We start from the raw sequence: 27,287 nt of genomic DNA, 5'->3' as shown, positions 1-27,287 counted from the left end.
CTCTGACTTCACATCTTTGCCCCATCACAGAAATCTTTCCTTCATCCCCACCCTAGAAAGAATTTGAGTATTGCCCTCTGTGCCTAGTTGTTAGTCTGAAGCATGTGTTACTGATAAGATACTAACTTCATCACCTATAGCTTTCTGCTATCTGAGCTATTATGTCTCACCAGCATCTACTCAACTTTAGTACAAACCCCCAAATTATGGCAACCTGATGCCTTCTCAAGGCAACTTCAATACCAAACCTTGGCCTCTTGTTTCAAAGCTCTTAACCTGTTTTATTATTTCCCGTTGCTGATAAAGTGATGCCTCTAGTTCTCAATTCATGTTCATAACAAAGTGATGAAATGCTCTTCGCCAACAACGTCTCCACTTTGGAGAAAAATAAGCTATAATTTCCACCAAAGGCAGGCAAGGGTCTTCTGTTAAAATAAATGGTCCTTATTATTGTTGGCACAATCCAATCGAGGAAAAAAGACAGTTTTTATCCTCATAAATACTCAAAGCAGAGAATGCTGGCAGAGTCACAGAAGAAATTACCTCACTTTTGGAGGAGAAAGGGAAGCAGGTCTGTCCTTTGAAAACTATCTCCATGTTTCACAAGTTTTCCCATTTTCTCTGTAAAAGTCTCTATATTGCACTGATAAATTTGCACTTCTTTCCTTGTGATTTAGGACACACTATATTTTATCCTGTGTGGACACATTACGATCATGTTTTACGAACAGGAAACAATTGTCTTAAAAGTTAAGCTTACATTCAGAATGTCTGTATTAAAAGAAAAAAAGTTAGGCTCTCAAATATTGCCCCAGAACTGGGCAGGACAGGGGGAAGCATTTTGCAAGACTGAAAAATCACACAGGTAATCGTATAAAGATCAAATATGACAACTCAACTTTCACTTTCCTTGAGTTTCCAAAGGCCTAGTTTTTAATGTTTATAATGAGGACCAGCAAACTGCTGTCCCTACTCAGCTGGTTTTATTGGAAAAGACACACCTACCTGTTTACTGTCTGTTGCTGCATTGGTACTATTAGTTGAGTAACTGGAACAAAAATCACATGGTCTAAAATATTTACCATCTAGCCCTTTACAGAAAAAGTTTGCCAACACTCAATTTAGAAAATAATCTTCAAAAAAGAAATTGCAGACATCTCACTTCTCAGTAGCCAAGTTCTTCTCATTCTGTCAAATGACTCACTCTAATACTCAATAAACCAAAATAACTTTTAAAAAGCTAAACAATGTCAGGACATTAAGTCCAAATTTGAGGGAGAAAATATCTCTTAACCTCACCAAGTCAACTTCTCATAACGCAACTGTACCTCCTTATTACAATATACAGATTGACATTTCATTGTTTTCCCTTCTGATAGTTTTTGCTTCTCTCCACCCATTAAAGAAAACCACATTAGGGTCGGGCGCAGTGGCTCACGTCTGTAATCTTAGCTCTTTGGGAGGCTGAGGTGGATCAGTTGAGGCCAGGAGTTCGAGACCAGCCTGGCCAACATGGCAATACCTCCATCTCTATTAAAAATACAAAAATTAACCAGGTGTGGTGGCACATGCCTGTATTCCCAGCTACTCGTGAGGCTGAGGAGTAAGAATAGCTTGAACCCGGGAGGCAGAGATTGCAGTGAGCCATGTGCTCCATGTGCTCCACTGTGCTCCATCCTGAGCAACAGAGTGAAACGGTCTCAAAAAAAAAAAAAAAATTCAAATGGCATTAAGGCTACAACAAAATTATATTCCCTAGTGAGGAAAGGTACATTCTGGCATCTCAGTAAAAATTACATACATAATCATACACAAAAGCTGACACAAACATACAATCTCATTTGCTCAAGATATCAATGTCTACCAGACAACTAGTTTTAGGATATCAAGTGCCCAATTTTAAAAAGGTTAAGTAACTGAAGTAAGGCAAAAGAGTTATATACTCTTGCCAGACACGGTGGCTTACGCCTGTAATCCCAGCATTTTGGGATGCTGAGACAGGAGAATTGCTTGAGCCCAGGACCGTTTGAGACCAGCCTGCCTGAGCAAAGTAGCAAGACCCTGTCTCTTTAATAAAATTAAAAAGTGAGGGGAAAAAGTTATATACTGTTGTCACAATTCTCCAGCCCATTATCTTTGTTCACCTTTAGCATTCCAGAAAACAAGGGAAAACCTTGAGAGAAATGGAGTGCGAGTATCAAGTTAAGCCCTTGCTTAATTATGTGCTTACCTACCTCATTTCCACAAAAAGCATAAAGTGATATGACTAGCAAAGGCAATTCTATTTTGAAAGATTTGAAAGCATGGAAACCCATTCTTCCAATTAGTTCACAGGACTATGACTTACCATTAAAGTTCAATGATTACATTTCAGATCTCTGATAAAACTCATTTTAACAGCTGAATAAAATCAAGCTTAGGTCATAACTGAGCTTAATGCCAAACAAAGCAGACATAAAACAGTTGTAATTTACTGTGAGAACTCAAACAGATGTTTCACACTATTTACAACCACTTAGAATAGTACCTGCCTATTTAACAGCAGCTAATTTTTTAAAAAATATGTACTGCCTGCTACTGGGAAAGGTCCAATTGAATTGTCACTAATAGCAAATTAGCTAAATTTATGGAACACCTACTGTGAACCAGGATTTACACCAGGTGCTTTTCATTATTGTTTTCATCCTCACAATAACACTATCGAATAGATATTAAGTTGCCTATCTGGATTAAAGTCACAGCTAAAGCCGTGCGTAGCAGCTCACGCCTGTAATGCCAGCACTTTGGGAGGCCAAGGTGGGCGGATCATGTAAGGCCAAGTTTGAGACCAACCTGGCCAACATAGCAAAACCCTGTCTCTACTAAAAGTACAGAACTTAGCTGGGTGTGGTGGTCACTCCTATAATCCCAACTACTTGAAAGGCTGAAGCATGAGAATCGCTTGAACCTACAAAGCAGAAGTTGCAGTGAGGAGAGATCGCGCCACTGCACTCTAGCCTGGGTGACAGAGCAAAACTGTCTTTAACAAATAAAAAATTAAAAAAGGCACAACTAAAAAGGGGCAAAGTGTAGTTTCAAGCCCGAGTGTGACTACTTCCACCATACTGTACGTTAATACATTGTAACTGGTTGCTGGACGCAGTGTCTCATGCCTGTAAATCCCAGCACTACGGGAGGCATAGGCAGGCGGATCACTTGAGGTCAGGAGTTCGAGACCAATCTGTCCAACGTGGCAAAACTCCATCTCTAAAAATATGAAATTTAGCCGGGCATGGTGGTGCGCACCTGTAACCCCAGCTACTTGGGAGGCTGAGACATGAGAATCACTCAAACACAGGAGGCAGAGGTTGCAGTGAGCCAAGATCATGCCACTTACACTCCAACCTGGGCGACAGAGTAAGGCTCTGTCTCAAAAAAAAAAAAAAAAAAAAAAAAAAAAAATGGGTTTTGGGGGCAGGATTTTTAAATATTCAAAAGCCCAGGCCACGCCCCAGTCTAATTAAACCACAATCTGGGGTGTTGGTGGGGGCGGGGGATGGTTAACACACTGGGGAAGCTCCCCAATGTTACCAATGGTGTAGATAAGTTTGGGGCCCACCACTATACATGCTCTTATATATTGCAAGTCAGGACACTGCTGCATTGAACATGCTTCAGCAGTGTCCTTCAACCAGACCTAATGATATATTATAATACATTGTACCTTCAATCATTGTGCCAGAGTAGTTCTACAAAACAAATATTCCATATGGGTAGGCAGAATGAATTTAAAGTGTAAGTTAACTGTACAAGTGAACAAAAATTCACAATTACAAAACCTCTTAATTACATTCTCAAGTCCTAAACTACAAATTTTTCAGGTCCACGTGTCCCATAACTATATATATTTATATATGACAAAAGTCTCGCTGTCACCCAGGCTGGAGTGCACTGGTACAATCATGGCTCACGGCCTCTGCCTCCCAGGTTCAAGCAATTCTCCTGTCTCAGCCTCCCAAGTAGCTGGGATCAGAGGCATGCACCACCACACCCAGCTAATTTTTGTATTTTTAGTACAGACGGGGTCAGATGGGGTTTCACCATGTTAGCCAGGGTGGTCTTGAATTCCTGACCTCGGGTGATCCTCTCGCCTCAGCCTCCGAAAGAGCTGGGATTACAGGCGTGAGCCACTATGCCCAGCCCCACAGTTAAATATTAAAACAACCACAGCTCTCCTCTGAGTCCCATCATTTTAAGTGCAAGCATTCAGCCCTGCCTAAAGAAAAGAAATATTAAGTAGCAAAACAAAAACCAGAATCTGAATCTCTGCAGCATCTGGAGGCTTTCAGGGATTTTTCTATTGCTTGATATGTCCTGTCATTCCCCTAACAGCCAAATAACTTTTATAACCTCAGGAAACATTAACTATCTAAAAGTTAAAATATCCAACTCTTAGTGATAATCATTTAAAAGCCCTAGTAACACATCCCTTATCGTGTAAGCCAAAGTAAAAATCTCACTTTATAGAAATATTTCACAAGTGTGTATCCTTTCTACCCTAGTTATCTAATCTATCAGTTTTTTTTTTTTTTTTTTTTTTTTTTTTGAGACGTAGTCTCACTCTGTTGCCTAGGCTGGAGCACAGTGGCACGATCTCAACTCACTACACCTCCGACTCCTGGGTTCAAGCGATCCTCCTGCCTCAAGATCCTATGAGTAGCTGGGATTACAGGTGTATGCCACCACGCCCAGCTAATTTTTGTATTTTTTTTTTTTTTTTTTTTTTTAAGTAGAGACAGGGTTTCACCACGTTGGCCCAGGCTGGTCTCTAACTCCTCACCTCAGGTGATCTGCTGACCTTGGCCTCCCGAAGTCCTGGGATTACAGGTATGAGCTACTGCACCCAGCCTACCCTCATCATCTAGATTCAACTTAGTTTGCATGATTATGGAGCATGTATGTAGACTCTAATATCAGATTAGGGATGATGACAGATAGGGTGTTAAAACAAGTTATTTAACAGATTCCTAAATTTAAAAGGTTTATATAACCACATTCTAACAGTATATATAAACACTAGCAAAAAAGGACAAAGTATTTTGGGGGAGAACAAGATCCTTTAACATACTGAATTTTGTTAATATAAATCTGATTAAGTCAAGCTTATTTTAGATTAACACACTATTTCAATTTTAATAGAAATTATCTGCAGAAATATTCTAATCCTTACACTAAAATCAACCAAATAGTTTTTGAAATGCTATTTTAAATCGTTACCTTAAGAATTTTGCTCATTAATTACATTTTATACCAAAATAAAATAAGGGGGGGGGGGTAGAGAATTAGTGACAGGGACTTAAAAGGAACCAAGAAATCCGAGGGAATAATAGATTGTGTTCACTTAGTTGTAGGTCAAAACACTGTAAACTGTATGTTTTACCTGTGTGTTCAAGTCAATTTATACCTCAATAAAGTGTTAAAAATAAAAAAGCTGCAGAAAAAATGAGTTTGAAACAGCCATATTTGCTTTTCAGACTTCCATGGCCTAGTTCTGAGTTCAGCAATTCCACATTAGATCTATAACTAGTTTCTGTGCTTGTAGGCTCTCTTTAAAACAATATGGTCCAAGCTGTTTATCAGCTGCCCATTATTTAGAGAGCAAGCTAAAACTATGTTAAACTTTAACTGTTCTCCTAAATTACGTGTATGGCTCCAACCCCTCATAACCAAGCTTATTAATGTCATTAACTTAATGCATAGAATAACCATACCACTGTACTTTACCATATTTATAAGGAGTAAATTACTAAACACATTCCATATCACAATGCATGAAAGCACAATAAACATGAGTTAACTGCTGGTAAATGGGAATTAAGGCAGAAAAAGCTAAGAAAGATGCCAAAAACCAAAATTACAGAATCTTTTCTGAAAGTAGAAAACACAGTAAGGTGGATCTCAAATGTAAACCACATTCCTCAGGTTCCTTCTAGCTTGTTTTTGGAAATACAGGTTGTATCTGATAGATTTCATTAATCTATTAAGCAAATAGTACAATCTAAGAGTCTCAAAGACATTCAATATGTGATACCGATAGCTTTGTGAAAGCATGCTTTACATTCTCCTGTGGCTAATTCTAACTATATTTAACTTTAGCTGATTAGATTGAATTGTAACAAATTATATAGTAAAAACCTTATTTTAAGTATAAGGTCTATTTAATATTTTATTACCATTCTAACTCTTCCTCAAGTTTTGTGGGAGTGTGCTAGTGTGTTGTTTTTAATTTCCCTGTCACCACCAGTGTCAGTGGGAACAAAAAAAAAAAATACAGTTTCTGGTGAAAACTGGGGAGTCCAGGTAGGGTATTTATGCAGAAATAGCAAAAACACTGCAGCCATCTGAGAAAACACCATTTTAAAAAACAACAAACACTTAAGATTAGATCTGACATAAAACCTCAAGTATTTTTGCTCTAAGATTATGCTCTTTACAATTAGAATATATTTAAACATAAGGGGGAACTAAAAGCAAATGGGGATAAACAAAACCAGAAAAATCAAAATACAAATATACAGAGCCAAAATACTATTTTCGTCAGCAGCAAAACAGAAACAATTCCAAAATTAATGTGCAAATGAAAATAAAGTCGTTAACAGTCATTCATTTAATAAGCTTGTGTATTTGATATGAAAACGCTTATCTTTCCTTTTCTGACCTCGGAAAAGTAATCACCATCTTTAGTAAGGTATTACTTTTAAAAGTATGACTTTAACAAGTGAATAAAGCATGTTTAGAGTATGTTTATGTTTAGAAACAATACCTTGAACACTACAGAAAACAACAATATTCTGAAAATCCAGTTTATTTTCCATGTCGTGGACAGATCCAGTCAGTGTGATCAGTTTTTCTGCGTGTGTAATAATTTATCAAAATAAGTTTTCTCACAAGACTCTTTTCCATCAACTCTGAAAACCCTGGTCTGACAATATACCCCAATAAAGCTTTTGAAAATCACCTCTTAAAATTTGGAAGAAAATGTGGCAAGTCTTTTCCTGTAACATTTACTGCACTACAAATGGCTAAAGAGCAATTTATGGTTTAAAAGGTGAATGGTACAACAGCTGAGTTCAGGAAATTGTTTTAGTGCACTTTGCTCCAGTTTTAGCCAACATGCTACATTTTCCTTTTTGGTTTTTTTGTTTTGTTGTTGTTTTTTGGGGGGAGGAGAGGAGGACCGCACAAAGTGGACTTGAGGATTTCCATTGTACGAAAAAGATATGACTCTGCAAGCAAAACAGTGTAAGCTGCCTTTTTTCTTAAGACCTGGACATTTTAAGACAGAAGCTTTGCAAAACATTACACAATTTTTTATTATTAAATGAGAAAATCTCATTTGTTACATCGTCACATTGCTAGTCAGAGAAATGTTGCAGTGATGAAGAAAGTCAATGTTGGACCAACCCAAGTCCTCATTCCTACAACATTCATTTACAAAGAAATAATGTTCAACACAGCCCAACAAAACATTCTTGGTTCTCTTCATATTGAAGTCCCCCAAAAAAATCCTCTTCTAATGGGGTATTTCACTACATAAATTATAGTTCTTCATTTTTACAATTCACCCCAAACTGTATGAGAGATGTATCACACTAAGATTTCTAAAGTTGTTAGGAAATCCTTCACACATCGTCGTCATCTGATGTATCACTGCTACTTGTCTCTGTGTCATCATTCTCAGTTGTGGGTTTGAAAGTGCTGTTCTTCCACGGTCCAAACTTGAAGTCACAGATCAGGCCATTTTTCAAAATACCATTTTTTCTCAGACCATTCTTCTGTAACTAAAATGTTAACATCAAAATAAATAAATTATCCCTCAAGAGTTACAAACCTACTGTAATAATACAAGCATGAATATAATAAAATTGTATCCTACTCCAAAAACTCCACAAGTAATGATATTTCCAAAAAAATTCTGGATCCAGACAAAGTAGATGTGAGTAATAATTGTCACACTGATTAAGGTACTAAACTTTCCCACATTTTTATTGCCTCAAGTGACAACTGTAATAAATACCTTCAGGGACTTACCAGAATATAATCAGAAACCATTAAGCTGTATCTGTTATTTTTATTATTCTGACCTAAATTAATACACCCCCCCCAATCTGCTTTGTTCATAGTTTGTAAAGTAGAATGAGGTATATAAAGTTACAAAATCATCTCGTTTAACCAGAGATGAAGATACTAGAAAAAATACAGTTCTCTATTTCTGAAAATGAGAAATCAAAACTAAAAGGTTGGTAATAAGAATTGAGTCAAAAGATCATCAAAGAAGAAAAAAGATAGTTGGCCAAAATCAGAATCAACTTAAGGACAGAAAACAAGCCCAGCGTAGTGGCACAAGCCAGTAGTCCCAGCTGCTCAGGAAGCTGAGGCAAGAGTATTGCTTGAGCCCAGAAATTTGGGGATGCAGTGAGCTATGACCGGCCACTGCACAGAGTGCAGACCCCACACTCTGATGACAGATGTGAGATGACAGAGTGAGACCCCAACTCTTTAATAAACAAATAATGGATTTCAAAAAAAGCATCTCAACTTCCTGACGCTCTAACATCAATTCCCTAATACTCTTTCAGAAAGGTAACCAGGGAGACATTAAGCCAGATGTTTTAGAATATGAAATACTCTTGTGCAAAGGATAAAAGGTGAAGTTACTTAAGAAGCTACTAACACTCTCTACTTCTTATCACTCTTGCTCTTCCCCTAGAAAAGCCAAAAAAAAAAAAAAAAAAAAAAGTCTGGAAAATGACTAATCATAGACATCACTTACACTAATTCCTAACTATTGTACACCCAATAGTTTAAAGAAGTCACTATTGCAGACTTCTATAAAGTCAGTTTAACCAGGTGCAGTGGTTCCTGCCTGTAGTCCCAGTTACTCCAGAGGCTAAGGTTGGAGGATCACTTGGCACCCTGGAGTTCTAGAGGCCAGCTGGACACCATAGCAAAAGCCTGTCCTCCCTCTTTTTTTAAAAAGCAATTCTGACCTATCATGATAAATTCCTAAATGTCCCCCACTCCATGCTTACATATAATTATATTGTTCTAAATAAGGGCAGTATAAAAGTGAAGTTGTATGATTCAGGTTTTCTTACCTGTTCACTAATAACTTGGAATTCTCTCATTTCATCCTCAGTTAAGGGAGCACATGTTTCATCATTTTCACTGTCTTCCTGCCAGCCCATTTCCTTTAACAATCTGAAAAGGAGAGGAAATTAAGTTTAAGGTAAAGCTTACCCTGAGTAGGACAGTGTCATTTATATTATGTATAAGAAAACATGATCCAGGATCCATTATACAAAGACCCCAAGACACATCAAAAGGATTTTTGAGCTCAGGCTTTGAATATCTTTCTGAAAATGAATAAACAGGTAAGATTAATAAACTGATATTAAAATTAGAATGAACTCCTTGACTGCTTAATCTCTGGTGTCAAAGGCTCTTCAGGCTGGAAACTTTTAACAGATTTGTGAAGCAAATCTGCTAAATTCTTATACTAAAAGTAACAGCAGTATCTCCACTTTTTCTTCAGTACCACCGTATTTCTGACTACTCATTAGGTTTTCTACTTGGGCAGTCATCAACACTGTAGCAATAGCTACTTCACTTGATTGGGAAACCTCCAAGCTTGTTTCTTATATGGCCACGTATCTTGTATTGATATGAAAGGGTTTGTTTTTAAAAAATGAAATCCCTAAGTACTTCTGTTACTCCTACAAGGAGTCTTCAAAAAGTTCATAAAAAATGTGTATCATGGAAAAACTATGCAAGAATTTCAAGAAAAAAATCCTGCACCAAAATAAACTTGTGCTAACTTGTGATAACATGTTTCAACAGAATCTTGTTTAAGGCATCACAAAGGGTAAGACATCAGTTTGGGAAAAGCCCCTATCAGATCAACATGAATTCTGCTAAAATCAAAGCAAGAACAAATACCAAATTTATGGTGAAACTTGGGTGGAAGAATAATGAAATCACTGATGCTTTACGGAAAGTTTATGGGGACAATACCCCACGGAAACAAGAAATTTCAAATAGATAACTCATTTTAAGAAAAGATGAGGTGATTCTAAAGAGATGAAGCCCTCACAGAAGCAGCAGCAGATCATCCCCATCAATTGACAAGGAAAAAATTAATCTTGTTAGTGCCCTAACTGAAGAGGACTATTAACAACAGAAATAGCCAACACCACAGACAAGACATCTCACTTGGTTCAGCTTACATAATTCTGAATGAAAAATTAAAGTTGAATAATTTCCACTCAATGTGTGCCCAGACCATCTGCAGACAAAAATAGAGCTTTCAATAGAAAGTTTAAACAAGTGGGATCAAGATTGTGAAGCACTTCTTCAAAGAACTGCACATGGCTTTACCAGTATGATCCAGAAGACAAATCACAATCAAAGCACTAGCTACCAAGAAGTGGAAGTGATCTGCTCAAAGCAAAAGAGGACCACTCAAAAGCAAAGGTCACGGCAACAGTTGTTTGGAAGGGATAAACAACAGTAACATCTGCTTATTATGAGAGTGTTTTGAGAAGGAAAGCTAAAGCTTTAGCAGAAAAATGCCTGGGAAAGCTTCACCAGAGAGTCCTTAACCACAATACTCCTGCTTATTCCTCTCATCAAACAAGGGCACCTTTGCAAAGTTTCAATGGGAAATCATTAGGCATCTACCTTTCAGTCCTCATTTGGCTCCTTCTGACTTCGTTTCCTAATCTTAAATTTTAGAGGGGGCCCATTTTTCTTCAGTTAGTGTAAAAAAGACAGCACTGACACGGTTAAACTGCCAGGGTCCTCAGTTCTTCAGGGATGGTCTAAATGACTGGTATCATTGCTTACAAAAGGGTCTTGAACTTGATGGAGTTATGTTGAAAAACTGAGTTCATAGTTTTTATCATTTAATTACATTGTTCCACAAACGCTGAAGTCCCCTCTTATTTACACCTACTCATCTTTTAACTTGCACCTGCTACACATTAGCTGCTTATAGACTTTTAGACCTTTTTTCAAAGAGTCTCACTATCTGAGACCTTGAATAAAACGTAACATGGTATCCACATTTTACAGATGAACAATCAAGATCATATAAGTAAAATAACTTGCATACTTGATGGCAAAGACAATTTTGGTTTTCTGTCTCCCAAATTAATATGTATTGCACAGCACCTAGTTGCTTCTGAACACAAATGTCACAGCATTAATCATTTCTTCTTTCATTCCTTTTAGCCACGACTTCTTCCAATGCACTATCTTTACTCTTTAATCTGGATGGCCTCCTTTTGGAATAGCATTTCCATTCACTTTTACCATTCAATGCCACCTAATACAGAGACTATTAAATCTAGACTAGCAAAATGATCTAACTGCTCTTTTGCTGGATCCAAACTTTTACCTGTTTTACTTTTATAAACTGAATCGTAACTAAGCAATAATGCAGATGGAAAAAACTATCAACTATTATGAAAGAGAATATAACAGAAGGCAAGTATTTCTACTTCTCCACCAGAGGCTGTAGCTTTTAACTGTTCCTGAAATAGCTTTCAAAATAATCTAGCCGAGCATAGTGGCTCAACGCCTGTAATTCCAGCACTTTGAGAGACCGAGGTGTGAGGATCATTTGAGCCCAGGGGTTAAGACCAGCCTGGGCAACAAAGTGAGACCCCATGTCTACAAAAAAAAAATAAGAAAAAATAAAAACAATCTGTGTTTCCCCTTTCCCCCATAAACATACAAACATGTGCCACATAACTATATTTTGGTCAGACAACTGCACATATGATGCATAATCCCATGAGACTGTAATACCATTTTCTTACTGTACCTTTGTATATGTTTAGATATGCTTAGATATACAAATACATACCACTGTATCATGATTACAAATACTATACAATATTCAGTACAGTAACATGCTATATGGGTTTGTAACCTAGAAATAAGTCTACACCATATAGCCTAGGTAGGTAGTAGGTTATACTATCTAGTTTGTTTAAGTACACTCTATGAGTTTCACGCCATGACAAAATCACCTAACAACACATTTCTCAGAATATATCCGTCATTAAGCAATGCATGACTGACTATATTACTGTAACCCTTATCTGTACTTTGCTTGTTCATTTAAATTATTCCTTCCCACTCTCCTTCAAACTATTGCCAAATCATCCTGATACCAGTTTCACAACTACTATCCTCTGATAAATATTTTCGGTGGCTTCTCACTTTCTAAAGAACAAACTCCTTAACTGTGTTTGTGCCACGGTCACAAATTTAAATTCCTCAGAAGAGAAAATCTAGGATTAGAAGTTAGAAGACCTGGGTCACAGTTCCTACTCTATCACAAACCAAGTATAAGACATCTCTAAAGTCCTGCCTTTTCAATATGATCTTTAACTTCAGTGAATAAATTGCCCACTTGTGTCAAAATATCCCACTTAACACCCTTAAAACAAACTAGGTATATACACCATTCTAACCATGTCTTTACATCCCTTCTTTTTCCAAAATACTATCTAGCACGCTTGCCCTTATTTATGTCTAACCCTTTCAAGATTTAATTTAGGTCCCAATTAAATCTTTGTGACTAAGGCCAGGTGTGATGGTTCATGCCTGTAATCCCAGCAATTCAAGAGGCCAGGGCAGGAGGATTACTTGAGGCTAGGAGTTCAAGACCAGCCTGAGATATAGTGAGACCATGTCTCTAAAAAATAAATATTTATACAAATAACTATTTTAAAAAGAAAGAAAGAAAGAAACCTCTGACTGGTACCCAAGTCATAATGATCTCTATCCCCAAACCCTCTGAATTTCTTTGGCATTTACTTCCACTAATTTGGTGCTTGCTTAAACAAGTTGACAACTGTATCCCTCTGATGTTGAGGCTACCCTCAATACCCTGATAAAGTTGCTAAAACTTGACAATAAAACTAAGAATGATCTATGTGCCTCAGTATTGAATATTTCATATTTTAATATTTGAAAATAATTATCCTTAAAAAACCTATCACTGGCCAGGCGCAGTGGCTCACACCTATAATCCCAGCACTTTGGGAGGCCAAGGCAGTGGATCATCTGAGGTCAGGAGTTCGAGACCAGCCTAGCCAACATGGTGAAACCTCGTCTCTATTAAAAATACAAAAAATTAGCCAGGTGTTGTGGCGGGTGCCTGTAATCCCAGCTATTCCGGGAGGCCAAGGCAGGAGAATCACTTGAACCTGGGAGGTGGAGGTTGCAGTGAGCAGAGGTCACGCCACTGTACTCCAGACTGTGTGACAAGAGTGAAACTCCATCTCAAAAAAAAAAAAAAAAAAAAAAAAAACCTATCACTGCCCCATATTATCAAATTCAACTAATGAGTATTTATATGTATATAACTTAAGAAGTCACAAAGTTTACAGAAAATATGAAGCAATGGAAAAGAAGTAACATTCCATTTTGACAGAGAAAAAAAACCCTAAAATCTAAAAGAAGCCATTAACTCTCTTAGCTTAGAGTGGGGAAAAACGTGTTGATATATGTCTTTGAAACATTTACAAACACATATACTACTTAAACAGTCAAGGAAACTCAAACTAAGAAATTTAAATAAAAACAGTTCCATATCAACTAGCACCTTTACTTCCTCCCTTTTCTGTCTTAGGATCTTTTTCAGCAAGTGCAACATTTCTATGAAACTATCCCTCTATTCCAACTAGCTGCTACCAAATCTGAAATCTTGAATCCACAATTTTATTCTATTTTTGGCAAATAACAAAATGTTCTTATTGTTTGCCCCCTTCATCTTCATGTCCGCACTAGATAATGGTATTCCTATGCATAACTAATTCTCTCTCTTTATAGTTTAAACTGTATGGTTTAGGGGAAAAAAACTTGGTTAAAACTTTTAAAGTAACCTAAATATAAAAGTATCCACTGTTTTAAAAAGACAAAAACAATGTAATCTATAAAGTCTCAAAAAAAAAATTAAAACATATATACTAAAATAATCATTCAAGTAGGTCATCACTGATACTATCTCTTCATGCAGTATGGGGTTTTTTTTTTTTTTCCCTTCCCTCTAGAGCTTACTCCAATTTAGGATGTTTCTGTCTTTTATTTTTTATTTTTTGAGATGGAGTCTTGCTCTGTTGTCCAGGCTACAGTTCAGTGGTGCTATCTCAGCTCACTGCCACCTCACCTCCTGGGTTCCAGAGATTCTTGTGCTTCAGCCTCCTCAGTAGTTGAGAATACAGGCACACACCACCATGCCTAGCTAATTTTTGTATTTTTAGTAGAGATGGGATTTCACCATGTTGGCCAGGCTGGTCTCAAACTCCTGGCATAAGTGACCCACCTGCCTCAGCCTCCCAAAGTGCTGGGATTATAGGCGTGAGTCCTTGTCCCCAGCCGGATATTTTCATCTTGATTTGCCTTAGTTTCTAAATCTCATCTTCTCCATTTTCTCCTGTTAGTAGTCACAGAGAACCAAATTCTGTCAAGTTATGAGAGTAAAGTCTCTCTTCCATAGTCTTCCTAAATGAAACAAGAAGCCACCAAAATGCTTCCTGCACTAAATACCTGCTTTGCAGATTAAAAAAATAAAAGTTAAAACATTAGATATGTCTATTAGGGGTTATAAGAAACATTTTCTAAAGGTATGGGCCAACTGTTTTTTTGCTAAGTACTGAAGAGAAATCGGAAGACAAGTTATTAGGTGACAACTTTCTCACTATGGCCTTAATGGATAGATTCTGTGAGTTAAAAAATCTTTTATCTGTATTCTTTTACTGCCTATGCTCTATCTCCTTAAGAGGTAACTCATCTTTTACTATCATTAGGATATCTGATATGTTTGTGTTTTATTCTTCTTTCTACACACACGCCTTTTCTCTTTCTACCAATTGTGTGACTAGAAATATTTCAATGATCATTGGTGAGAGTGCAAATTACCGGAATGTTTTTGGATAACATGGCAGTAGCTGATTATTTTAAATATGTATGCCATCTGACCAATTAAATTCACTCCTAGTAATCTGTTACCTACACATTTATACCAATATTCAAGAATATAAATATAAGGATGCTGATAACAGCATTATTTGGAATAAGAGGGGGAAGAGGAAAGAAGAGAGAGGAAGAGGGGAGGAGAGGAACGGGGAGAAAGGGAAAGAGAAGGAGAGAAAAGAGAGAGAGGACGTGAACACACATAAATCTTGATCACAGGAAAATAGTTTCACAATTTATATCCATACTATAGAAGAGTGGCTTCAAATGGCAGGGGGGGAAAACAAGGTGATTCATTAGAATGATCGAAAAAATTCTGAAGTATCTTTTAAAAAATAATTCATGTTTGCTAAATTTTTTCTATTTTGACATTTCAGCCATCACTCAAGCCTATCAGTCACAAGTCATAAACTGTATTATGTGGTAGCGTGAAGTTCCACAATTTGGGAGGCAATAAAAATAGTGTGGTTATTTATTCATCTGTTCACATTAAATGTACAATAAATTATACTTTGAACAAGTGAATTTATAGATATTATCTGATTAAGTTATTTATAAATTAATCTAGCTAAATTAATTCTCAAATGCAATTATCACCAGCCCAATACATTATTTTAGGAGAAAGTTAGGTTCAAATACAAAACTTACTCTCGTTTTTTTTTGTTTTTTTTTTGTTTTTTTGTTTTTTTGTTTTTTTTTGAGACAGTCTCACTCTGTCACCCAGGCTGGAGTGCAGTGGCACGATCTCGGCTCACTGCAACCTCTGCCTCCCAGATTCAAGTGATTCTCATGCCTCAGCCATCCGAACAGCTCGGATTACAGGCATGCACCACCATGCCCAGCTAATTTTTGTATTTTCAGTAGAGACAGGGTTTCACCATGTCGGCCAGGCTGGTCTTGAATTCCTGACCTCAAGTGACCCGCCCACCTTGGCCTCCCAAACTGCTGGGATTACAGGCGTGAGCCACAACGCCCAGCCTACAAAATTAAATGCCTACACATTCACATACAATAGTTACAGCCACATTTAAGAAGCAAAACAGGACATGATTTGGAGAAGGAAAACAAAAATAACCACGAAGATAAAGTAATAATATATGATTAAAGACAGAAAGATAAAGATTTATTCTGAAGGAGCAATCTAAGGGAAAAAAAGCGGGGGGCGTGGGGCAGGGCTGGGCATGGTGGCTGTTATCCCAGCACTTTGGGAGGCCGAGGCAGGAGGATCACTTGAGCCCAAGAGTTTGAGACCAGCCTGGGTAACATGGCGAAACCCCATCTCTACAAAAAATACAAAAGTTAGCCAGGCATGGTGGTACGCACCTGTAATCCCAGCTGTTCCAATGACTGAGGCAGGAGCATCATTTGAGTGGTATCAGTGAACCATCACTGTGCCACTGCACTCCAGGCTGGACAATGGAATAAGACCCCGCGCCTCAAAAAAAAAAAAAAGAAAGAAAAGAACGAAAGAAGATCTAGCCAGGTGTGGTGGCTCACGTCTCTACTCCCAGCACTCTGGGAGGCTGAGGCAGGAGTATCACTTGAGTCCAGGAATTTGAGATCAGCCTGGGAAACACAGTGACACAGTGAGAGCTCATCTCTACATTTTGTTTTGTTTTGTTTTTTAAGGGAGCAGGTATAACCTTTGGCAGGAGAAATATCAACTAAACTATTAAAACATTTGAAAAAATTAGAAATAAAAAGTAAAATTAAAATATTCCTCAAAAAAACTATAGATTTACAAAACAGGTAGAAAAATACTGCAATATTTACTTCCCTCATTCATTTAACAAATTTAAGCAAAGTAATCTGCCAAGCACCATTCTAGGTGCTAGATACAATAGTGAACAAGATGGACAAAATGTTTGGCCTCATGTAGCTTATGTTCTTAATTAAAATAGAAGTTGAAATTAATAAATAAATTCCACAAAAGTTATCCAAGAGGAGATATAACCCAGTTTTCCACTGTCTTAGAATTAAATGAGGTTCTAGAAGAACTGACAAAAAGTCAAGTCAATCGACTGGGCTGTTAATAAATGTAACTTAGCCCTGAGCTTGCTCTTAGAAGATGTAAGACTTTTTAAGTTAAAAAAAAAAAAAAATCAGTTTATACAAAGCAATTACAGAATAATAATATGATAATCTAAGGGTATAAACTATTAACTTTCTTTGCTTTCGTAGTTTTTAAATCCTTTAGCTATGCCGAACCATATGGTTATTTAAGGAATACAGTAAGGGTATGTCATTTCTGCAAAAATACCTGCTTTTAACTACAAAAAACAAAAATAAATTCTAGATATGAATACTCTTCAATTCTAAGAGATCACTATTTTTTAAAACGCTTTAGACTATCCTGATGGAAGCAAAAAGTGCTGTTGAAAGTTTACAGCAGGCTGGGAGCTGTGGCTCACGCCTGTAATCCTAGCACTTTGGGAGGCTGAGGCAGGTGGATCACTTGAGGTCAGGAATTCAAGACCAGCCTGGCCAACATGGTAAAATCCCATCTCTACTAAAAGACAAAAATTAGCCAGGCGTGGTGGCGTGTGCCTGTATTCTCAACTACTGAGGAGGTTGAAGCACAAGAATCTCTGGAACCCAGGAGGTGAGGTGGCAGTGAGCCAAGATCGTGCCACTGAACTCCAGCCTGGGCGACAGAGCGAGACCCGTCAAAAAAAAAAAAAAAAAAAAAAATTTACAGTAAAAACTAAATTACTGGCTGGGCACTGTGGCTCATGCCTGTACTCCTAGCACTTTGGGAGGGCGAGGTGGGAGGATCGCTTCAGCTCAGGAGTTTGAGACTAGCCTACGCAACATAGTGAAACCCTCATCTCTACAAAAAATACAAAAATTAGCTGGGTATGGTGGTGCACACCTGTGGTCCCAGCTACTTGGTAGGCTGAGGTGGGGGGAATCACTTGAGCCTGGGAGACAGAGGTTACAGTGAGCTAATACCACACCACTGCACTCCACCCTGGGTGACAGAGTGAGACACTGTCTCAAAAAATAAATCACATATTGGGATAATTCGCTATCCACGTGGGAAAGGATGAATCTGGACTCCCACCTCACATCATCCAGAAAACCTGCATAAACCATATAAGGAAAAAAATGAACTACATCAAAATTAAAACTTTCTGCGCTTCAACAGGTACCACTGAAGCCGTGCATGGTGGTGCAAGCCTGTAATCCCAGCTACTCAGGAGGATCACTTGAGACCAGTCTGGGCAACATAGGAAGACCTCATCTCAAAAGGTGCCTGTGGGGGTGGGGTGGGGGTGGGGGCAGGGTGGGGGTGGGTGGGAGGTGATTGCACTACTGAGAGAATGAAAAAACTCACAGAATGGGAGAAATTATCTGCCAATCATATATGAGACTTAAATATATAAAGAACTCTTACAACTTAGTAAGAAAATGTATTTTTTAAATGAGCAAAGTATTTATACAGTTATTTCTCTCCAAAGAGGATAAATGGCCAATAAGCACATAAAAAGATACTCAACACTATTAGTCATTAGGGAAATCATACTTCACACCCACTAGAATGACCATAATCAAAGATAGATGGTACCAAGTGTTGGTAAGAAATCATACCACAAAAAGAAATCATACTTCATACCCACTAGAATGACTGTAATCAAAGATAGATGGTACCATGTGTTGGTAAGAATGTGGAGAAACTAGAACCTTCTATATTGCTGATGAGGAAGTAAAATGATATAGTCATTTTGGAAAATAGTTTGTCAGTTTCTAAAAATGTGAAACACAGAGCTATCATATGTCCCAGCAATTCAACTCCTAGGTATCTACCCAAAAGAAATAAAAACATATCCACACAAGAACTTATATATGAATGTTCACAGCAGCATTATCCAAAACAGTCAAAAAGACTGGACTAGAGCCTACTGTTAAAAAAAAAAAAAAAAAAAAGAGGTGGAAACAACTAATATTCATCAACTGATAAACAAAAAAGCAGTATAGTCATATAGTGTACTATTCAGCAATAAAAAAGGAACAAAGTACTGACGTGCTTACAATGCAAATAAAACTTGAAAATATTATACTTAGTGAAAGAAGCTAGACATCGAAAATCACGTACTATATTATTCCACTTATATAAGATACATATACAAGGCAAATCTATAGAAAGAATAGTAGCTGCCTAGGACAGACTGCAAATAAAAAGTAAATGCAAATGAACAAAGGGCTACCTTGAATATATTAAAAATCATCTGTATATCATAATGGGTGAAATTTATGGCATAAGCTGTATTTCAATAAACCTGTTAAATCACATAAAAACTCTGTAATATTGAAATCTCGAATACAGAAAATGCTGAGGAAAAAGTACAAATACTAGCCTGTGTTCTGCCTCAAGTGAACTTGAAAGAACATCAGTTTGTGGGAAGGTTGAAGACCGAATGATCTGCTGGGAAATCACTGAGGCATTGCCATTCTCTTGAGGAATTTCATTTTCATCGAAGTTTCGGTTTATATCCCTTTCTTGGTGAGTACTATTGCTGTTATGTAAATTAAATGAGTCGTCATCCTGATTTTTAGAAAGTTAAAAAAAAAAAAAAAAAGAATGAGTTCTAAAGAATACAGTTATCAAAAACTTTTAATAGATCCTAACTAAGCTTCCATTGAAAATACATAAATGTGGCCAGGCACAGTGGCTCACCCCTGTAATCCCAGCACTTTGGAAGGCCAAGGCGGGTGGATCATCTGAGGTCAGGAGTTTGCAACGAGCCTGGCCAAAATAGTGAAACCCCATCTCTATTAAAAATACAAAAAAATAAGCTGGGCGTGGTGACACACGCCTGTAGTCCTAGCTGCTTGGGAGGCTGTGGCAGGAGAATTGCTTGAACCTAGGAGGCAGAGGTTGCAGTGAGCCAAGATCATGCCATTGTACATTGTACTCCAGACAAGAGCAAAACTCTATCTACAAAAAAAACCAACAACCATAAATGTAATACTTATACTTGTTAAATTTAGGAATGAAAAATTAAGCCAGGATGGATATCCAAAGCTTTCTTACCCTAAGTATTCATATCTATACAACAAAGGCAAAACTAAAAGCACGAAGGCAAGCAAGATGAGAGAAGTAAAAGAAAGCAGATATAAACAAGAACGCTTTTTAAATGTATTTTTCCACAGAAACTATAGAATGAAGCAAATCTACTTTAGAAATGAAGTCATGGCCAGGCATAGTGGCTCACGCCTGTAATCACAACACTTTGGGAGGCCAAGGCAGGCGGATCACCTGAAGTCAGGAGTTCAAGACCAATCTGGCCAACACGGTGAAACCCCGTCTCTACAAAAAATGAAAAAATTAGCCAGACGTACAAAAAATACAAAAATTAGCCAGGTGTGGTGGCACACGCCTATAATCCCTGCTACCAGGAAGGCTGAGGAACAAGAATTGCTTGAACCTGGGAAGCAAAGGTTGCAGTAGCCCAAGATGATGCCATTGCACTCCAGCTTGGGTGACAGAGTGAGACTTTGTCTCAAACTGGGAGGAGGGGGGAAGAGGGAAGGGGAATGGGAGGGGGGAAGGGGAGGGGAAAAGGGAAAGGGAAGGGGAGGGGGAGAGGAGGGGGAGGGAAGGGAGGAGGGGAGGAGAGGGGGAGGGAAGGGAGGAGGGGAGGAGAGGGAGGAGGGGAGGGGAGGGAGGAGGGGAGGGGGAGGGAAGGGAGGAGGGGAGGGGAGGGAAGGGAGGAGGGGAGGTGAGGGGGAGGGAAGGGAGGAGGGGAGGTGAGGGGGAGGGAAGGGAGGAGGGGAGGGGGAGGGAAGGGAGATGGGGAGGAGGAGGGGGAGGGAAGGGAGATGGGGAGGAGGAGGGGGAGGGAAGGGAGATGGGGAGGAGGAGGGGGAGGGAAGGGAGGAGGGGAGGGGGGAAGGGAGGAGGAGGTAAGGCGGAGGGGTGGGGGAGGGGGAGGGGTGGGGGAGGAGGAGGAATGGGGGAGGGAAGGGGGGAGCGGGGGGGAGAAGAGGAGAGGAGATGGGAGGGGAGAAGTCAAGTCATTATTTATGCAAATGGCTTTCCAAGTTTCTTTCCAAGATGATTCAAATGTATTCCAAGGTCCTAATACATGCTCAAATATTTCAATGACATATCAATGTCAAATCAAGTATTGCTATAAATTCAATTACCTTCTCTGAGCCAGCACGGCTTTCATCTTCATGTTCCTCTTCTACTCTGTCTCTTTTCAATGCTTTCAAAAATTCACTCTTCTTATCAGTGCGCATTCGTGTCAGTTTGGTTAGACGAGGCTGCTGATTAAGTTTGTCAACAGGAGAAGAGGAATTTGAGCGATTACACTAAGAGGAAATTCAGAAATACTGATAAATATATAGACAAGGAATCAATGTCAACGTAAAATTCACTACTACCACAGCTTCCTATTTTACCTTTATTCACAAAACAAAATTGATTATAATGTCTATGTTAAAGTCTACTTCTCTCTATCCCTGTTTTTTCCCCTACTGAATGAGTCAACAAAAGAATTTTCTTATCCCACAAACAATGAAGGTCTGATAATACTCAGAACTATGATTCTAAATTAGGTGTCTAAATATTATTTTATAAATGCATCCTAGAATTGTTTAAACTTTTCTATAATACACAGAAGAGCAGCTTTTCAAACTGTGTTACACAGAGTTCTAGAGTTCGGTAACTGCTCCAATAAAATCTATTTTATAATTATTTATACGCATACATAGGGTTTATCAGAGGGCATTTCACCTGGGAAAATGTTTGTGAGACGGCAGGGAGGAGGGGAGAAAGAATCCTTTTGTTTTTGGTTCTTTGGTGTTTTGACAGTGGAACACAAAACAGAATGTTAAAACTCTGTGTCATATGGATTATTAGTCACGGAAACAAACCATAATAATGCTTACTTATTGGCATTAATGTTTGTATATTATAACTAATCTTAGCAGAATTAACCAGCTAGGAATGCTAGTCCTTCCCCCAAAGCTCAAAAATTCTGTATCTGAGATCGTAAATAAAAAATAGTATATGAGGGGTTCCAATACAGTACCCAAAGCAATTTCAGGTATAATAATATAAGTGTTACGGGTGTCCTTTGACACTAGACTGATCAGAGAACTCCCTGTTCTGGGAGTTTCAAAACCTTGATCAAATGAGAAAGAAATACCTGAACTACCAGGTCCTCCCAGTCAGTACAGTAACAATACACACCTTTCTCTCTTATTCCTCCTTTCCCCCCAATCAATGTTAACAGTAATAAAATGTCCATCATCCCCAAAAGAAGACATTATACAATACAAATCCTCACTAGTTAAGTTCAATCCTACAACGTAACTATCACAAGTATCAAATAACATTGCAATTTTCATAATTATTTTCTTAAAAATTACTCTTGGTCCAGGTGTGGTGGCTCATGCCTGTAATCCCAGGAACTGGGAAGCTGAGGAGAGAGGATCACTTGACACCAGGTGTTTGAGACCAGCCTGGACAACATAGCGAGATCCTCGTCTCTACAAAAAGTTAAAAATTAGCTGGCCCAGTGGCAAGCACCTGTAGTCCTAGACAATCAGGAGACTAAGATGGGAGGATTGCTTGAGCCCAAGAGGTCAAGGCAGCAGTGAGCCACAAATGAGCCACTGTACTCTGGCCTGAGCAACAGAGACCCTGTCCCTCCCACCACCCCCAAAGAAATTATTCTTTATTAGGATGTTTGGAATTCCACCCCCATCCCCACTCTGCCACCACTTTTGAGACAGGGTCTCACTCTGTTGCCCAGGCTTGAGTACAGTGGCACAATCACAGCTTGCTGCAGCCTTGACATTCCCAGACTCAGGTGTTCCTCGCACATTAGCCTCCCAAGATCTGGGACCACAGGCACATACCACCATGCCCAGCTATTTTTTAAAGTAGAGACAGGGTTTCACCACCTGTCTCTGGTCTGAAATTCCTGGGCTCAAGTGATCCTCCTGTCCCACTTCCCAAAATGTTGGGATTATAGGAATGAGCTACTACATCCAGCTGGAAATTTTCATTTAAAGTATTTTAAATGATTCCTACTTTCCCAAAGTGCAAAACTGGTTAACAAATGAAGTATATGAATCCAGTTTTCTGAAGGAATGAAACTCATTTTAACGTATTCATTTAATGAATTTCTATCTTTTATTTACTGTTAAATTATCATAATTAAAATGTTACATTTCTCAAGTGTAATTTTTAATGTCATACCTCTTTCACTGAATTTGTTGATGGACTAAAGTTCTTGGCAGTTGATTTAAAAGCATTAAAGTTGCCAACACCAAATGTGGACTCATGAGGGAAAGAAGTTCCAACTTTATTTTCTTTTGTTTGGCTTTTCCATTGTGTAGGCTAAAGAAAAACACACAAACATTAATGGCTATCAAAAACAGGTTACAGGAGAAAGACAAAAACAGTGAATATTATAAAACAAAAATGACTACACTAGGCTCATAAAAACTATTTTTGTATCACATTGCATTATTCCTACATAGTTCCCTGTCCCTTTCTTTTTCAACAAAATAAAAACTGAACATTTAGGTATCTAACTAAATTGCTATTTTTCCAAAGCTACATAAACATAAAGTTGGGTTTCTTTCACTTGAGAATAATAAACATTTAAGTTTCCAAAACCTAAAACTGACCACCAGGTAAAACAGCATTATATATTATCATTAAGCAAATATATCACAAATACATCCAGCAAAAAAAAAAACTTGTAAGTTTCACTTACTACTGCTAACACAATAAAACCACACACACGCACACACCACATCAAAGATAATTAAGAGCACATATGGGTCAACTCTTGCCACCTAGAACTCAGCATCCCACGAAGTACCTCCATACACACTTCAAATTCTTTAACATTTCCCCCCATAGTACATAAATTGGTTATCAACTCAAAATTTACATTTGTGGTAATTTAGAACTTACTTTTGTAGGTGGAGCAGCAGGTTTAGGGACTAAACCTTTATAAACACTTGGACCAGTTCCATTCTTAACTGGCTGTGACGGAAGATTTCCTACTACTGGGAATCCAGATAGCTGTAAGTCTTTTGAATTACCTTTCTTAATGACCAGCATCCTTGGAGCTCTAGATTTAGGATTCGGAGGATATTCTGCATAAATAAAGCACGACCAAGAGTCACTCACAATTTCAAATTTTAGTATAGAATAAAACCACCAAAAGAACAGTATATTCCAATTTTTTTTTTTTTTTAACTGACAGCTGCCTCCTGGGTAAAATAAACTAAAAAAGTACAAACTATAAAGCTCCAACTGAACAAGTAAAGCTAAAACATTATCCCACAGAATACAGGAAGAATTGGGCAATGTCAAGTAATACAGATAAATTCTGCTACATAGTGGCTCAGAATGTTAAAACCAAGACAAATTATATTTTAACATGCCTTGCATTAACTATAAAAAATTGCAAATTTCAACCTAATGACTCTTAAGATTTAGAATATAAAATACATTTCTATATTCCCTTCCCCATTTGAAAAGAATTAAAATTTCAATTTTTTCATTCTTTTACTCCACTTACAAAGTTATTACCAATAAGCGAGAAATTACATTCCTTTTATTTCTAAATACTTCAGTTATGACTGAGAGAATTCTATTTCACAATATCAATTCATTCATGTATTTATTGACCATTTATCTACATTCAAGGCATTATATGAATGCAGAACAACCAACTCAATCCTGATTTCTGAAGATAAATACTACGAATAATTGCTAAAGGCAGACTTTTCTCAAAACTACTGCAGTTGCCAAAAATAACTACTATTCCTATAATTTAATCAATGTGTGTGTGTAATCAAACAGACGTTGCAGTGAAGTCTTTCTTCCCTTACAAAAACTTTTAAAAGCATCAATTTCATAGCTGGAAAGTTTAGAATAAATTAAAATAAGTTCTCCACATTAAATAAGCTCATGTGAATTAGTGAGCTGGGTAGATATCTGTAATGATTCCCTCCTCAAAAACTAAATCAAGCTTCCTCATGGATCCTCTCAAAACCCAAAACTAAATATGGACTCCTAGGGAAACCTGGAGGGACTCTCCAGTTCATGGGAGGATTCAAGCTCTCCAAAAGATAAAGCTGGTATGGTGCTTCACCTATTGAAATGCCAAAGGATAAAAAGAATAAGGGCTTACAATAATCTGAGAAAAGGTTCATCTTTCCAAAAATTAAACACATGTTGACTTACTAGGGTAAAGATTTAAACTTCCTGACAGTCTTAAAAAAGCCCAATATAAAGGGCTAAAAAAGACATCTTCTGGCACACAAAAACACACAAAAGTATTACTACTAAAGTATAGCTTTTCTGATATTACACAATAAAGTTAACAAAACAAAAACAAATAAAGATCTCAAACAGGCCGTGCATGGTGGCTTAAGCCTGTAAACCCTGCACTTTGGAAGGCAAGGCGGGCAGACCATGAGGTCCAGAGTTCAAGACCAGCCTGGCCAACGTGGTGAAACCCTGTCTCTACTAAAAAATACAGGCAGACCACGAGGTCAGGAGTTCAAGACCAGCCTGGCCAACATGGCGAAACCCCGTCTCTACTAAAAATACAAAAAGGAATTAGTGGGGCATGTTGGCACGTGCCTATCCCAGCTACTCGGGAGGCTGAGGCAGGAGAATCACTTGAACCTGGGAGGCAGAGGTTGCAGTAAGCCGAGATCTCGCCACTGCATTCCAGCCTGGGCCACAGAGCAAGACTCCATCTCAAAAAAAAAAAAAGATCTCAAACAAAGAACAGTAAATATGAGGATTGTACTCAACAATGTAAGATTTCCAATTATTTTTGGTAAACAGATGATAATGGCATGGATAAAGTATAAAAAAAAATTCTTGACATTAATAAAATGTGAGAGAAAATCTTAGCATGTAACTCAAAATCTAAATTGAGTAAAGCCCAGGAATCTGAGGAATGATCAGTGCTACAAAATGTGAAAGGTAATCTCATCTGAGAGGAATCCAGGTGTTAAAGCAGGGGCAGTTCTATCACTATACTACAACTAAGTAAGTTTAAACATGGCTAACAGAGACTTCTAGTTCAATGTGGCTAAGCACACAAGTTTATCTCCTTCTAGATTCTTCTATTAAAATTACTATAAGGGAGGAAACCAAACACAACTATATAAAATAGGAGTAGAGTCATCAGCAAGAAAATGATTTCAACACACATTTCTAGAGAAGTAAATAAAAAGTTTCGATTTAGAGTGTACACAAGGGAACCTAACAGCTGAGGAGGACCTCATCTACCATGTAGAGCCTCAAAGAGATCGGGACTTGAAAATGCCAGATATGGCAGAAGGCAGAAATGCAACTTTGACAGATAAAAATATAGTAATTCAAGAAAAGATCCTTACTAATTCTAAAGAATGCACTTTAGGCAGAAGGAAAATGATCCAATGTGGAAAGCTGAAGATATAAGAAGAAATAAAAATTTTTATAAACATGAAGGTATCAGATCCAGGAAGTAGGCTAGGTGTGGTGGCTCATGCCTGTAATCCCAGCATTTTGGGAGACCAGGGTGGGAGGAATGCTGGAGTCCAAGACCAGCCTGGGCAATATAGTGAAACTTTGACTCTACAAAAAAAATTTTTTTAATTAGCCAGACACAGTGATGTGCACCTGTAGTCTCAGTTACTTGGGGGGCTGACGCAGGAGAATCCCTTGAGCCCAGGTTGAGGCTGTAGTGAGCTGTGATGGCACCACTATACTCCAGTCTGGGCCACAGAGTGGGACCCTGTCTCAAAACAAAAACAAGGAAGCAGAAGAGATAAAAACTAGATAGGCAAGTAGATATACTGTCTTTAAGCCTCAATGTAGTTCCTAAGTACAAATTTCACCTTCCCTGAAACTGGATTCCTAGATGCCTAGGAGTAAGAAATATTCTGGCTAGTTCCTCAACGAGGTCTTCAGTACAAAGAATGATGAAATATCCCATAAAGAAGGAAAGTGAAACCTAAGAAATCATTCACAGAAGAGTAGGTAGCAGAGTAAGAGATGACAAAAGTCCCTGAAGAAAGATGATAGGGACTGAGAGGAAAGGGGAGGGATATACCGTTATTGTGCTTATTAAGAATTCATATTAGGCCAGGCACGGTGGCTCATGCCTATAATCCCAGCACTTTGGGAAGCCGAGGCGGGTGGATCACGAGGTCAGGAGTTCAAGACCAGCCTGGCCAATATGGTGAAACCCCATCTCTACTAAAAATACAAAAATTAGCCGGGT

General features: G+C 38.1%; 1 protein-coding gene across 6 annotated transcripts in view; it reads right to left on the bottom strand.

Moving 5' to 3' along the window:
• Window positions 1-6,624: 6,624 nt before the first annotated feature.
• Window positions 6,625-27,287, bottom strand: part of GPBP1 (GC-rich promoter binding protein 1) — a 91,374-nt gene continuing 70,711 nt past the window's right edge. For 4 of the 6 annotated variants that reach the window (XM_030797752.1, XM_030797753.1, XM_030797751.1 and 1 more), the window contains 6 exons: window positions 23,969-24,153; window positions 23,243-23,383; window positions 21,178-21,345; window positions 19,386-19,573; window positions 9,138-9,240; window positions 6,625-7,820 (listed from right to left, as the gene is read on the bottom strand). In XM_030797752.1, the coding sequence (XP_030653612.1) occupies window positions 7,662-7,820; window positions 9,138-9,240; window positions 19,386-19,573; window positions 21,178-21,345; window positions 23,243-23,383; window positions 23,969-24,153 (944 nt within the window). In that variant the 3' untranslated portion in view covers window positions 6,625-7,661. The remainder of the gene's footprint in view (window positions 7,821-9,137; window positions 9,241-19,385; window positions 19,574-21,177; window positions 21,346-23,242; window positions 23,384-23,968; window positions 24,154-27,287) is intronic. The other 2 variants (XM_030797754.1, XM_030797755.1) reach the window with 1 other exon arrangement.

This window comes from Nomascus leucogenys, chromosome 18 (assembly GCF_006542625.1).
Source record: "Nomascus leucogenys isolate Asia chromosome 18, Asia_NLE_v1, whole genome shotgun sequence".
Classification (NCBI taxonomy): Eukaryota; Metazoa; Chordata; class Mammalia; order Primates; family Hylobatidae; genus Nomascus; species Nomascus leucogenys.
The sequence above is the reverse complement of the archived record's forward strand: the minus strand, read 5'-3'. Positions and strand labels throughout refer to the sequence as shown.